This window comes from Netta rufina (genome assembly GCF_964035555.1).
Source record: "Netta rufina genome assembly, chromosome: 21".
Lineage (NCBI taxonomy): Eukaryota > Metazoa > Chordata > Aves > Anseriformes > Anatidae > Netta > Netta rufina.
Window position 1 is genome coordinate 10,687,106 of NC_140145.1, and position 13,622 is coordinate 10,700,727.

At 38.0% G+C, this 13,622-nt stretch overlaps 1 protein-coding gene across 4 annotated transcripts in view; it reads right to left on the reverse strand.

Annotated features, from left to right (window-relative positions):
- The window catches only part of SYNRG (synergin gamma), a 38,037-nt gene extending 24,648 nt beyond the window's left edge, over positions 1 to 13,389 (reverse strand). For all 4 annotated transcript variants that reach the window (XM_084299686.1, XM_084299685.1, XM_084299684.1 and 1 more), the window contains exons 1-11: positions 13,351 to 13,389; positions 12,145 to 12,263; positions 10,061 to 10,191; positions 9,669 to 9,774; positions 8,936 to 9,047; positions 7,535 to 7,834; positions 6,571 to 6,792; positions 4,231 to 4,308; positions 3,314 to 3,510; positions 2,355 to 2,606; positions 1,386 to 1,522 (exon numbers count right to left, since the gene is read on the reverse strand). In XM_084299686.1, coding sequence (XP_084155812.1) covers positions 1,386 to 1,522; positions 2,355 to 2,606; positions 3,314 to 3,510; positions 4,231 to 4,308; positions 6,571 to 6,792; positions 7,535 to 7,834; positions 8,936 to 9,047; positions 9,669 to 9,774; positions 10,061 to 10,191; positions 12,145 to 12,263; positions 13,351 to 13,387 — 1,691 coding nt within the window. In that variant the 5' untranslated portion in view covers positions 13,388 to 13,389. The remainder of the gene's footprint in view (positions 1 to 1,385; positions 1,523 to 2,354; positions 2,607 to 3,313; positions 3,511 to 4,230; positions 4,309 to 6,570; positions 6,793 to 7,534; positions 7,835 to 8,935; positions 9,048 to 9,668; positions 9,775 to 10,060; positions 10,192 to 12,144; positions 12,264 to 13,350) is intronic.
- Between the last annotated feature and the right edge of the window lie 233 nt (positions 13,390 to 13,622).

Below are 13,622 nucleotides of genomic sequence, written 5' to 3' on the forward strand. Positions count from 1 at the left end.
GCAAAACAGGCTATTACATATGCAATCTTGGCAAATGTAATGGTTAATCATCTGTACTCTACAGATGGCTTTTTTTTAAAATAAAGCTCCATAAGCAATTAGATTATAGCTCATTGTAACATTTTGTTCAAAAACGAATGCTTTTACAACAGAATAAAGAGAACTGCTGCAATGAAACACCTTTTTTTTTTTTTTTTTTTTTTTTTTCCTTACGATTCCCTACTTCCCACTGTGGAATTTAAAAACAGTGTTTCTGCTAAAACTTTCACTAACAGAATGGCTTTAATTGCAAAATGACGTCTAACGCAAATTAAGATATACTTAAAATAGAGCGCCTTCAACTACACGTGGCATTAGTGATTGACATCAGCAAAATTAAATTCCTTACATGGAATGTCATTAGGCACAATGTAACTGAACGATCTGTTTTAGTATCCCCAGCTGATGTCACTGTTGAGGAAGCAACCGGTAATCACTACTTACCTGGAAAACACTCGTTCTATTTGCAGCTAAGAAGAGATAGTTCAGTACATGGAAAAGTTGTATGTCTACAATTAGACATGTGGGAGCTACACTAAACTTTGCCACATGCAGTAGAAGTAAACACTTTGTAATTTTGTGATCATAGAACTTTGGAAGATTAATTTTAAACTCTCAAAGGAAGCAAGTATGCATATTTTATTGTACAAAATCTGCCTGAGCCAGAATTACATTTTGGCAGTCTCCCAGATGAAGAGCCAAGATTGCTTAAGTCTACATAAGATTTCAATTCAGATTTATATTCAGCTATCAACAACGTACATGCTAGCCAGAGAAATAACAAAAACCCTGTCCACTAAAGTTCTCTGTCATTTAAGAGTACAATGTCATGCTTTTTGCATGAATTCCAGGGTCCATATTCAGGGCCTGAAAAAAGACCTTGATGTCAGCAAATGGTTTCTGTCAACTCCAACAAACACTGGGTCAAGCTATTAATGGAAGCACACAACAACTAAATGCAGAACCCCCCTGTCCTTGTGTATTTTTTTTCTGAATAGCTTTATGTAAGATTTTTGCCCGAATGCACAGTATGAAGTAACTTTCAATTGCCTGTGCAGTAGTGTAAACACTTGAAAACCTAGCCCCACACCTTGTATATGCAATTTACCTCAGCATGGTGACTGGAATGGTAAAGAATGGCCAACCACCTATGGCACATCAAATGTCATTTTTGATTCAGAAAGCCTAATTGTAGTTGTAACAACCTTCAGAAGAAATTGTCAGAGTAGAAGTCATGTGACAGAAGAAAATTACAGGCTAGAAAGCTACCCACAAAAGAGGAAAGCACTTCATCTCTTAAAAGAATTCTAAAATACTGAAGGGGTGGAAATCAAAAGATCTGCTACCTGCTCCGATGCTGTGAACTGGTTGCTTTGGAGGAGCCAGCTCCATCCCCTTGGAAATCAGTGAAAGTTTCATCTAGTGAGCCAGACTTTGAAGCATCTTGAAACTCTTGGAAGTCATCATCTTCTGGTTTTACTACCTGCATTACAAATAACATGTAAATTGATATACTGTTGTCTCTCCAAATTGTCATATAACACGAAAGTAGATCAGTAACGTGATACACTCCAAAAAAATCAACAAAACCACAACCCTTTCAACATTAGTAAGCAAAATTAGTATGGTCAGTGTTTCCACTTCACCTGTACCTCACCCAGTCAACACATACAAGGCGTATAGGATTACAGATAGTATGCATGAAGAACAGCTGAGTAAGGAACTCTATTCCCTTCACATTAAATGTATTATTGATCGTAGCCATGTAATCTTTTAATATAGGATAACTATTAATAATTTATATCAGTCAGTAACTTAAATCAATAGATACATAGAGCAAGACCACCAAAAAGATGAACCATATTTGCAAAACAGCAAAATTGATCTCAATATGATTTAAAATGTTGTAAAAAAAAAAAAAAAAAAAAAAAAAGAGGGTTTTAGTTTTTATAGTTTGCATCTTCTCCCAAAAACTCTTATTTCTAACTATTCTGTAATCTAGCAGATTCTATCATGTAGTTTAACCTAAAATTCCATTTTTTTGTGCATTACGAAGTCCTAACTAAAATTCTCTTTCAATTCAATTAGTTTGTAATGGAGAAAGTTGTACCTCTTATAATGCTACCGGAAAGAAATTGAAAGAATAAAAGGACATTCACAGTGGCATGACTTCACATTTTTAGATGCCACATTCTGGATTCCAGCTTTTTTTTGTTCTGCTTACTTAAAGCCTGTTGTCATTACACAGCTTTGAAACATTCAGGCTAATTCTCTTTCCAGGACAGTGTTTGCCACAAAACAGAGCAAGCTCTAACCTGACTTGGTGGGTAGGATGGCATGAAAGCTCCCGAAGGCTGTGCTGCAGCTCCACCCGCTGGTGCCGTTATGTTCATTCCTATCACAGCTGGTCCGATGCTAAGAGGCATGGAGACAGGTGGTGGTCCAGAGGGCATCAGAGGCTGCTGGCTTACTGTGGCAGGCAGCGGCATCGGAAATCCAGTTAAAGTGGGGACAGGGGCAGCTGGAAACTGGTTTAACACATCAGGACTCACTGCAGGTATTCCTCTCTGCAAAGGCAGAAAAGCAAAGACAACTGTATAGAACACTTCAGCAAAAAGGCATATTGCATTCTCACTCCTAGCTCTAGCTTGTATTATTGAAACCATTAAAGTTATTGAAACCATGAAAGAGCAGGGTTCTGCTCCAGCTTCAGTTAGATCTTCTGAAATAGAAAAACGTGACCAAGAGCCTATATAAACAAAATGAATCCTATTCAACACCCTGACGGCTGGAGTTACTCCGAGGTCGATGATACCCACCTGGGTGAGCAGAGACATTTGACAGCATTTTTGTTTAGCTTTTAGTAAATCAGTCTAGCATGCACAGACAAGCAAAGCTATGCTGAACTTGGCATGTGCTATATAGTCCACTCCCACGAGATCTTCATTGCTCTTTCATTCTTCATTCCTCTCAGTTTTCATACAAGGCTGGTATTTAGAAATAAATGGTAAGAGATGATACTATGCTGACAAAGAATTGAAGAGTAAAATTCACACTCCACTGGCTCAGGAGAGAGGTAGCAAGCAAGGGCTAAAATTACAGTCCTACTGAAGTTACAGGGGAAGCTTCTCCTCTGGACTTCAGCAAAGTAGTATTTTATTTTATTTTTTACAGCTGTGGCACACCATCCCTTTGTGCTAACATACAATCAGTCTGTGGAAGATTAGTTAAGTGAATTACCTTTTTGCACTAATCCCCAAAGCCTTAGACGTACCTGTGTTACTGCTATCATAGCCAGGACAGAGTACAGCTCTTCTTTCGTGAGCTTCCCAGGGGTGGTACGGTTGGCTAAAGCCCATATTTGTCCAAGAGTCTCTCTGGGCAATCCAGATGACATCAGGATGGGATACAGCTTAGCTGTATCTATTCCAGCAGGAGTCAAAGTGGTTTCTAAAATTTTCTTATACAGCTCTGTTAAGAGGGAGGCAGCGTTAGGCAGTAACAACTGCTGTTTTCAGGCAAGTTTAAGACTGCATTTCTACTTTATCTCAAACTCAACATTATATCAAATTAATAACATTCTAAAGCATAAGGTAAGGCAGCAACATTCTGGTGTTGTATGCCATCATCACTTCTAATCTAAATGTGTTATTGGAAGATCTTTAGGCACAAGTTTAAAGCAAGCAAAGAAGAAATACTTTATACAAAATACATTTAGTGCTTTATTACAAAACATGTTTCTTTAATAAAATTGTAGGATTATCCATATGAAAAGATATTTATAAAAGTTTTATGTATTTAAATCTCAGTGTAATCAATATTAGCATAGTAAACAGAAAATGCAATGCTACAGTAATTTGCATGTATAAGATAAACAGCCTTAAGAAATGGGCCTCCTCAATTAAAAGAGATGCCAGAAACAGACTGCCCATGAAAGCAGTCTTATTAGCAACAGCGACCTCTAACATAATCTGCTTTCATTAGAAATTTTAGGTTAAGGATTTAGCATGCTTGAAGAAAATCCTTTCTTCAAATGTAGATGAAGCCACCATAAATGTAACATATCAGAAACGCAGGATTCGTTTGATAACTGAAGAAAAATGCTTAAAACCAATAAACAGTAACGTAAGCTCACCAAAACATTCACACCTTACATTGCCCACTTAGTTAAATGCCCACTTTCACATTTACCTGGGACCAAACTATCGTTGTAAATCCAAGGAGGCAACATTTGCTGAATTGGGTCCTGTGAAGGGAATACTCCAACTCCTAAACGCGTTCCATTTAGTAGGAAAAAGAAAGGCACAGTTGTATTAAGACGGACAGATTCAGAGTATAAAGGTCTTTGAGACTAGATCATAGTTTGGCGGCATCATTTAGCTTTTCAGGCAAAGATTTCAGATAGGAATCACTGCGCTCAGAGGAAAAACAGCCACTGCAGAAATACGTATTTCGACATGACTAGAATGATTTGGGGGTAACAGCAAGAATACAGTTATATACACAATGAAATAAGGAGCTCCTCATTTGCTGAATTTCCAGTTGTGCAGAAGCTCAGGTCTCATTGTCTCTTAAAATTGCTTAACAGCAGCAATGCAATATCAAACTAACCTTCCCGTCAGCTGCCGGCTATTAGGACCACTTGTGGAATAAATTAATACCTTCCAGAAGCATAAGAACCATTCACAACATTCCTCCAGAAAATCCTTAGTGGGGAAACCCACAAACAGCCTATTATACTAAATCTCAGCAAGATCTTTTCCCATGTTCCCAAAAACATAACCATTGCCTCATTGCTCCTACACTTCAGAACCAGAAGGCATCACAGCTGCCTTCACTGCCATGAGCTTCTGTGTGACCTGCCACAACTCCGTCCCTGTGAACTGATTGCTTCCTTCTCCACTACATTAACTCTTCCCCTTGGTCTCACATTTACATCCCACCTAGTTCCTCCTGAGCAGATTTTGTGCTCATTTTTATGGAACATGAGAAACTCAAAATAATTTTGGATTTCATGGTCTTTTCTACTCACTCTTTCCCAGTGCACCTCGTCTTCCACATGGATCATCTCCTGACTGCAATCTAATTTCTAATCATCCTGTAACTCCACGTGCATTTTAACAACCAATTCCTTCCATTTCTCCACCCAAAGAAAATAAATTTTCTATTTCCTCCAATTTCATTGTTGTTATTCAGCTTTAACCACTCTTCCACAGACACGTATGCACAGACATTTATCCAATTCTTGCTTCTTACCCTTGAATCTCTGATAAAATTCAGCCCCTACAAATCAAATAATGAGAAATGAAAAGGAGTTCTGTCATATTTAGTTGATAGATAAGTGAGTCTTATTCAAAATGCTGATAATATCCAGATGGCTAAAGGTCTGCCATTTTTCAACTTTATCACTTAACTACTGAACTTCTGTTCCTCACAAAGCACTTCAGCTCATCTTTCAGAACACCCTCAACAACCTTTAGACGTATTCTTAACTATTGTTGCTCTCCAATTGTATTGAGTTTGTGCAAAAACAATGCAATTGACTGAACTATGAATAAATGAACAGCTCCTATTTCATTCTGCGGACTCTTTAAAGTCACCTTTAGCAATTTACTGTGTATTAAAAAGCCCCTCCATTATTAAAAATGTCTATTCAAACCATTTAACTTCATCCAATATTAAAACAAACAAAAACTCATTGGATAAGAAAATATTTGAAAGCAACACACCCAGTGACTGAGAAGAGGAACATACAAGATTATTAATAAAAAGTCATGGTACCTCTAGGCAAAAAATAATTGCTCGGGAAAGTGCCTAATTCAATTATCTACACACCAGAAGCTTTCTCTCCCTTCTCTGTCTCCTCTCACCCTCCAGTAAAGTGAGATGACAAAAAGGGCTACATTTATTTTTATCATACTCGACTACACTTGAGCTCAGATTTCATGTAACCCTTGAATACATCAGAGCACTTACCGAGGTGTACCAGACAACCTTGCATTTATTTTGATTGAAATAAAACAAAACCAAACGTTTAATAGTCAGCTTTAATAAAATCGAAGCTGGAACTAAAGCTGGTCCAGCTTTTGAAATGTTTATCTCTAAAACACAGTTTGAAATGTAATACATATGAATGGCAAACTGTTTGGCAAATAAGTATAAGTGAGCTAAGAGCTTTAAGCTAACAAGATTTTATCCTTTCAAATTTAAAAGATGGAAAATAACCATGACGTTGACCATCTTTAAATAAAAACATAACATTTCTAATTCTCCAAGAAAGAGGACAGAACATTGTAAAACAGAAGACCTGATTAAACAAACGTGTTAAAAGTGATCACAGCAGTAAACTCATGTGGAAAAGTTCAAAGCAAAATCACAGCTGTTACTTTTAGCATAGAGCAGGAGGCCCTGACATTATTCAAGCAGGCATTCAGAGCAAAATTATGCAGGATTGGTCTTAGAATTAGTGTACAGAGTGTTAGCGTTCAAGCAGCGTCTTATTAAGTTCTGTCAAATGTTTCGTTTGCTCACCACACTCTTCAACTGCTATGTTTTGTTCTGAAGCCTTGTGCGCCTCTGCAGCTGTGGTACCACTTTCGTGTCCACCTACAACATCCCAGTCATTGATGCCTAGACTGGGGCGAACTTGTCTCGCAGCTGAGGCTTTGTGCCCAACTTCAGATGTTTTAAGTTTGGTTTGCTCTTGTTCAGATTCATTTGAGCCATTATCTAAGACTTTCTCCAAGGAAGAGCCTGAATAAACAGCAGGAGGAATTATTTATATTTTGTTATTAATCACCCAGACTGTAATTCCACACCTTCAGACAAAAGTATTATTGGTACCACTGACAAATGCTGAAGAAAACCTGCTCCATCTCAGAACAATAGCACCACCCTGTTCAAACACTTTTATGGTCTGATTCTGCTTTTCACTTACCATGTATACACAACAAATTCAACTAACAAGAAGCAATGAGTTGGGAATAGATTAAACTATTTTCTGTATTAGGAATACTGTTGCATAATCATCTGTGCATTGGTAGCAAAAGCACGATTTAAGGCTCAGGTCCAATATTTACATAAGCAAAATTCTTCACATTAATCTTACCAACATCCACTTAGCCTCCAGGAGAGGAAGCACATAAGTGTTCCACATCAGCGTAAGTTATTTTTTATACCACCATTTCAACTCTTCTACTACATGTACTTAAGATGATGTTAGTACACAAGACTTAATTCACTTAAGATCAGACAGATGCATATTTAGCCATCTTCAGATCCACCCAGGACTTGCTTTTACAGTGCAGTTCTAAGGGAAGCAAGAAGGGGACTCGAATCATCTTTCCCTGTGGATCAGCAGGTTTCTACTTAATTGACTGTATATATATCTTTCAGAAAGACAAAAAAAAAAAAAAAAAAAAAAAAAAGCAAAGGCTCTCCATAGCTCTATGACAGAAGTTGATATTAAAAAAAAAAAAAAATACTTCAGAGTTACCTGTTTTATGGATATTGGGTGAAGATGCAGAGGTAGGAAAATAAGGAACCTGCCCAATTGTACCATGCAGGATGGATAACACTGGAGTCTGGGCTGGAGGGAGAGGCTGACCCACAGCCTTTTCTGAAAGCAGTTGCCCAACCTCAGTACCAGAATGGAAAGGCTGAAAAGGCTGAGAGGCAGGCTGAGGCACCAGTTTGGGGATTTCAACAGGCCCTTGTATAAAATCACTAAATTCTTCATCATCGAGAAAAGCAGAGTGGGAAACAGATACAGCAGAATGGGATGATGTGGGATGATCTGTAAAATGCAATGAACACAACGCAAAGTGATGAGGAAGAAGGTTTTTAAGTGGAAAGGTAGAAAAAATGGCAAATACTAGCTAATCACAACAAATGGGTGAGAAGAAATGGCAACTTGACAGAGATGAGAACTGCGGTTACTGTCAGCATAAACACATGAAGTAAAACTGAGCAGCCACTTCCAACCATGCATCTTCAATACTTTGATTGAAGCTTGATTCTTAACACTGGCTAAACAGACGGGGTCAGAATAAATCAAGAGGTGATATTTCAAATTGGACATCCTCAGAAATTCAAAATGCATTATGAGATACAAAAGAAATGTATATTCATTTAGACAGTTTTCTGCTCAATCCCTTCCTTATTTACCCATTTTAACAGAACTGATATAGGGTGGGCAAATCAACAAGCCATGGGAAAATGTCAGAAAACACTTGTAACTTCAGAATTATCAAAGAGTAAATCCACAGCAGAGAAAGATTTTACATGGGAAAAACCTTATCTAGACGAGCTTCATATTATAACCCTCAGGAAATCTTTAGTAATAATTATTAAGAAGTACTAATACCAAAGAGGTATTATTGTACTAATACAAAGAGAGAGTACCAAAGGCTTCAGTCTGACCATACCAAGGCAATGGTACAGAAGTACTATTGCAGTACTTTGAAGTTTTTATACAATGTTTTGATCATTCTTAACACTTATATGGCATTTCTCAGCTTCAAAAGCACTCTGCAAAACATTAATTAATGCTTTGAAGAGAAAAGAACTCAATTATATCAGTTATAATGGAAAGATAAAGAAAGTTACTATCACTGGCCTGAACATCCATTACCAATTCCCATGATATTTCACATTAATCATTTCATATTACGCTCTCTTTTGAAGATTATCAACTCTTCTAATAAAAGCTGAAATCTAATATTTTACCCTGATAACCTGAGTGAGTAAGCAGTTGCTAGGATGACACATTATTTTACAAAACATTAATTCATTCACTTTACACCACCAAATTAATACTTCTTCCAATTAGTTCCTCCTGCTGAGGATTTCAAATATGAGTTTTATTTTCAGCTGGAAGATAGGAAAAATGACAAACCTGGCTTTTTTGGGTGTGATGCTGGTGTTGGGTGCATCTTAGCATCTCTAGAAAAACCATCTAAATTTCCTTTAATGGCTTCCAGTGCATCATCCCTGCTTTTTTCACCTGCCTGAAACACGACAGAACATATTTTGAAAAATTCAGAGCAGAACTCAGTTTTCTTTCAATGTCCACACTTGTTCAGTACAAAATCTAGCAATGCCTGCTGTTAGATTAAAGTTTTCCTCCTCCCGCAACACCTACTTGAAGCATATTAACATCAGCTCCCATATTTAGAAAGCATGTATTTTGCAGACTACACAATAACAGCACTGCTCAGTTTTAGACCTGTGCTTTATGTACAGGAACAATAGAGAAACCTCACTCGACTATTTGGAGTCTTGCAGATACGAGTCTTTAAGCTCACTGGAAGTGTTCAAAACTTTGGACAAAGCTAACAAACAAGCCACCAAACACTGTTTTAGAAGCCTCAGTCTTCCAAACGTTACATGCAAGGTTGGTTTAAATTTATTTTTTCAAACGTTGATTTCATTTTCAACGCCAGCTTTTGTTTACAGTATACAAAGAGCAAAAAGGACTGAATATTCCAGATGCTTTCAAAGATCTAATCTGATGTCTCATGCAAGTTCCCCACTTGCTTACCTGCCAGCCAAAAAAGAGCGCCCCATAAAATCTATTTAAAAAAATAAAACTGAAGAAATGAACATTGCAGTTATTATTTAGGCCATACCTTAGGTTTCACACTGCTCAGGAGCCTCAATTTTTGCTTCTGCTCTTCAAACTGGCGCCGCTTTCGTTCTTCTTCTAAGAACTTCTGCTGATGCTCAAACCTCTTTCTGAAGCAAAATAATAAGAAAAAAAAATCAAAAAATAATTTCATTATAATTTTCAAGTCAACCTTCTGCTCAGTTTTTCTACTTCTGTCTCAAATTCAGACGGCTTGGTGTGCACATTTCCAGTTATCCTCTGAATTGTACGACAGCCAAAAATATTCTATACCCCTAAATTGACTTTTTTACTAGAGAAGCTATCATTAATATTTTTGCTGTGTGGACTATACTTCCAGACTATATCTACCTCTTAAAAAAAGAATTTCCCAAGAGTAAATAAAGTCTCACTTACTGCTGTTCTTCTGCAAACTGCTTCTGCATGTCAGGGGTGTACTGCGGGGCTGCTGGACGCATTCCCAGGAAAGAAGCCTGGCCCATGTAAGGCATTCCAGCTGCCGGCATCGGACCCAAGGGCATGCCCCCCTGCAACAAAAGACATATTACAGCTCCTACATCTTTTTTTTTTTCTTGCTCACAAATAAAGGCAAACCACTGAAAAATGCACCGTGTCAGAGTACGAACTAGCTAGGTCTCCTAAAATTAAGAGCATTAGGAGTGCTGGATGAGCAGCCTCTGAGCACGAACTGTCACTGAACAGAGCGATGGTCACTCAGTAGATGGCACTCTTCCCTCTCAATAATGATTACAGTTCTTAAAGGATTTTAGACAGTGCGATGGCCTGCTGGTCAAATGTAAAAAGCAAGACCAGATCCACACTATCTACCTCAAAGGAAGGAACATTACAGGCATTCTACACATGTTTTTTATTTAAAAACACGTGTGGTTTTTTATTTGTTTGTTTGTTTTTACAGGTTTACTTTTGTTTATTTATTTATTAAGTTTTGTTTCCTGCTCTCAGTGATTGCACAATACTTTTTGAATTCCATGCTAAAGGTGCACACTCCTAACCAGTAACAGATGCTGGCAAGACCTGGTCTGGTCACTTCACAAACAAAGCTTATCCAGGGAACCAACTGAGGGAGAAAGCATACAGCAATAGCCAAGAAGAAACTTGTCTGAATAAACTGCATGCATAAGAGAAATATTTGCTGATATATAGTTATAGCAACAAGGCTTGCCTAGTATAGAAGGAGCCAGAAATTAAGTTATTTCTATTACGAGTCATTTTGTGTTTGGTATCAGAACATGTAGGAAGAGAATAAAGGCTATTATTTTTAGACCAGCTCTCATAAAAACGTCTTCCCACTATAAACTTTACAAAATTAATGTAATAAACTCCAGGTGGGGGTGGGAAGGGAGGGGAGCATAAGGAGATGGCAAGATGCAATATATTCTGTTTGTCACAGCAATTTGGTTACAAAGCCACACCAATACATTAAATTTCAGCAAAGTGCAAATTCGCACATAAGAACAGATGGTACTAAACAGAAAACAAAATATTAAAAAAAATAGAAAATATTGTACTAGCTACTCATGCTTTGTTCTTATTCCCTAATTAGTAACAATAAAGAAAATGTTGCTTGAAGCAAGAAAAAAAAAAAGTAACATGGGAGCTAGGAAAAATGGGAAAACTGGTGTGAGAAAATACAGCACATTTATGAGGCCCTTTGTTCCCTATAACAAGGTATTTTAAAATAAATTTTATGAATTGCCACTTACATTTAAAATATATATTTCTATTAACTACAGCATTTGAATTACAAAAGGCTAAAAAAAAAAAAATTCAGTGAGTTGGTCATGACTGGACTGCACACACAGTCACTTCATAACAGTTTGCAAGGGTCTCAGTTAAAATCCTGCACAAAATGTCACCTTAGCAGCAAATACGTGAAACCAAAGCAAAAGAAAAAGCACAAGGTAAAATTAAAAAGGCAGAAGGGACGTGCTGTGGGAGTTTTGAATTATAGTTATTTAACAACCCAATAGTATTGCTAACCACACTTCGGAGTAGGTGGCATCTGATAGCTTTTCAAGATCTTGCTGATGTTTTTTTCCCTTTCCTGTTCAGAAACCATGCTTCTCTTATCACACTTTGATGTCATAACACGTATAATGAAATGAAAGTTCAGATTCTGACAACTTTGAGTGGACTACAACAGTCAAGACACGTTAAGTTTAACTGATGCCTTCCTTGCATTTCTCTCCACTCTACAACAGTGAGTAAAGTTTGCCAAACTTCCCCACTCTCCCTACCCAAATCCCAATGAAACCTGGAGAATTCATTAAATACCAGAAATATCTTCAAAGAGAATAATTTCAAATATGACATCCCACTACGAACTAACACCCACGCTCCAGCTTCCAGCCAAGTTCTCCCCTCTCATCTCCCTGCAGTCGTGAGAGGGAGACAGCGCCAGCTGCCACCTTTCAGTTGTGCAAAGCACCTCATCTCAGTTGTGTTTCACTGCCACACACCTGCATGGCCATAGGTCCGGGAGGCATCTGAGACCCATAATTCATTCCCATCATGCCTGGCATGTTGGACTGCATGACAGGAACCATTGGAAATCCTTGCTGTTGCATAGGAATCATCCCTGTAATAAAACATTACACAAAGTAAGCACCTAGTTAGTGTCAAAGCTCTGCATTTTGTTTAGTGTATAAACTGAACCACCACAGCGAAGCAACTGCAAACAAATCTCAGGCTTGCTGGAACGATTCAGAAATAAAAAACAGGCTGCACTGCAGGCAGCCACAGGGTTTCCTTAAGCTAGATACTGGTCAGTCTAAGGGAAGAAATGTTTTGGGGTTTGTCAGTAATTTGTCATTTTTTGACAAATGACAAATTGTCATTTGTCAGTAAAGGATAAATTTAAACGAAATTGGACAAATCAAGATGGATTTTATTAATTTGCTGAATAAAGACAAACTGATTATGTTTCAGGATCTTCGTATCTCATTTTGCTACCTTGGGAGTCCTGCACTAAGAAGAAGCAGACACTTGCTACCAGCACCCCCTGAGACGATTAGAACTGAGCATCCCATGCAAAAGCACTCCAGGAGGGCCACAACGAACTCAGAAGTAACTCATAAATCAGTTCCTGACCCTTTTAATACAACAACGGCCACTTCCCCTTCAAGTTCCCCTGTATTTTCCATTAATTAAACAAACAGCTCTGCAACGTGAATGAGAACAAAGGCAATTCAAGGTTGTGGCTCTCCTATTGTATTAATACTTTCACACAGGTTGTGACTCTTGTCCCGGGGTCTTGCTGAGCTTTGTAAATATTTACCAGGCCTTGCAACACCCACACAGTATGGGTATACACAGCTGGTGGGTGAAGCAGAAAGAGGTTAAACGCCACACTCAAAATAATAAGAATAAAAAAAAATCGTTAAGGCCAATTCAGGTTCAAACAAACCAGGGATGTAGTTTTTCTGGATCTTTAACCTTGCACTCTGGTAACACTACTACTTTGACGTTGCACAGAAAGTTTTATAAATAGAGTTGTAAGATTCAACTTCCCAGTATTGAACTGAAGGGGAAAAAAAAACAGCTAAGGAGTTCACTTCATAATCCCTCTTCTGAGCAACATCATTAAGTAGAAGTTCCTTGAAGTTGGTTAATGTATCTAAACAAAGTAATGAACTCAGTGCTCACAACTTTAAGTTCACACATACCTTGAGGGGGGCCCAAGCCACCTGCGACAGGAAACATGAAGCTGGAAGAGGAGGAAAAAAATGGTACATGAAAGTCTGTGATTTGAGAGCAAATATAAATGAAGGAAAAAGTTACCTCAACCTGCACATCAACATCACCACCCTAAATCTCCCCCATTCTGGTCAGCACATCCATCTGCTGCTGCTGGTCTCACAGATGAGACGCCCACTAAATTACACAAAAGCACCCCTGCCGGAGATCCCCTGAAACCACCCAGGCTGCAGAGCAATGG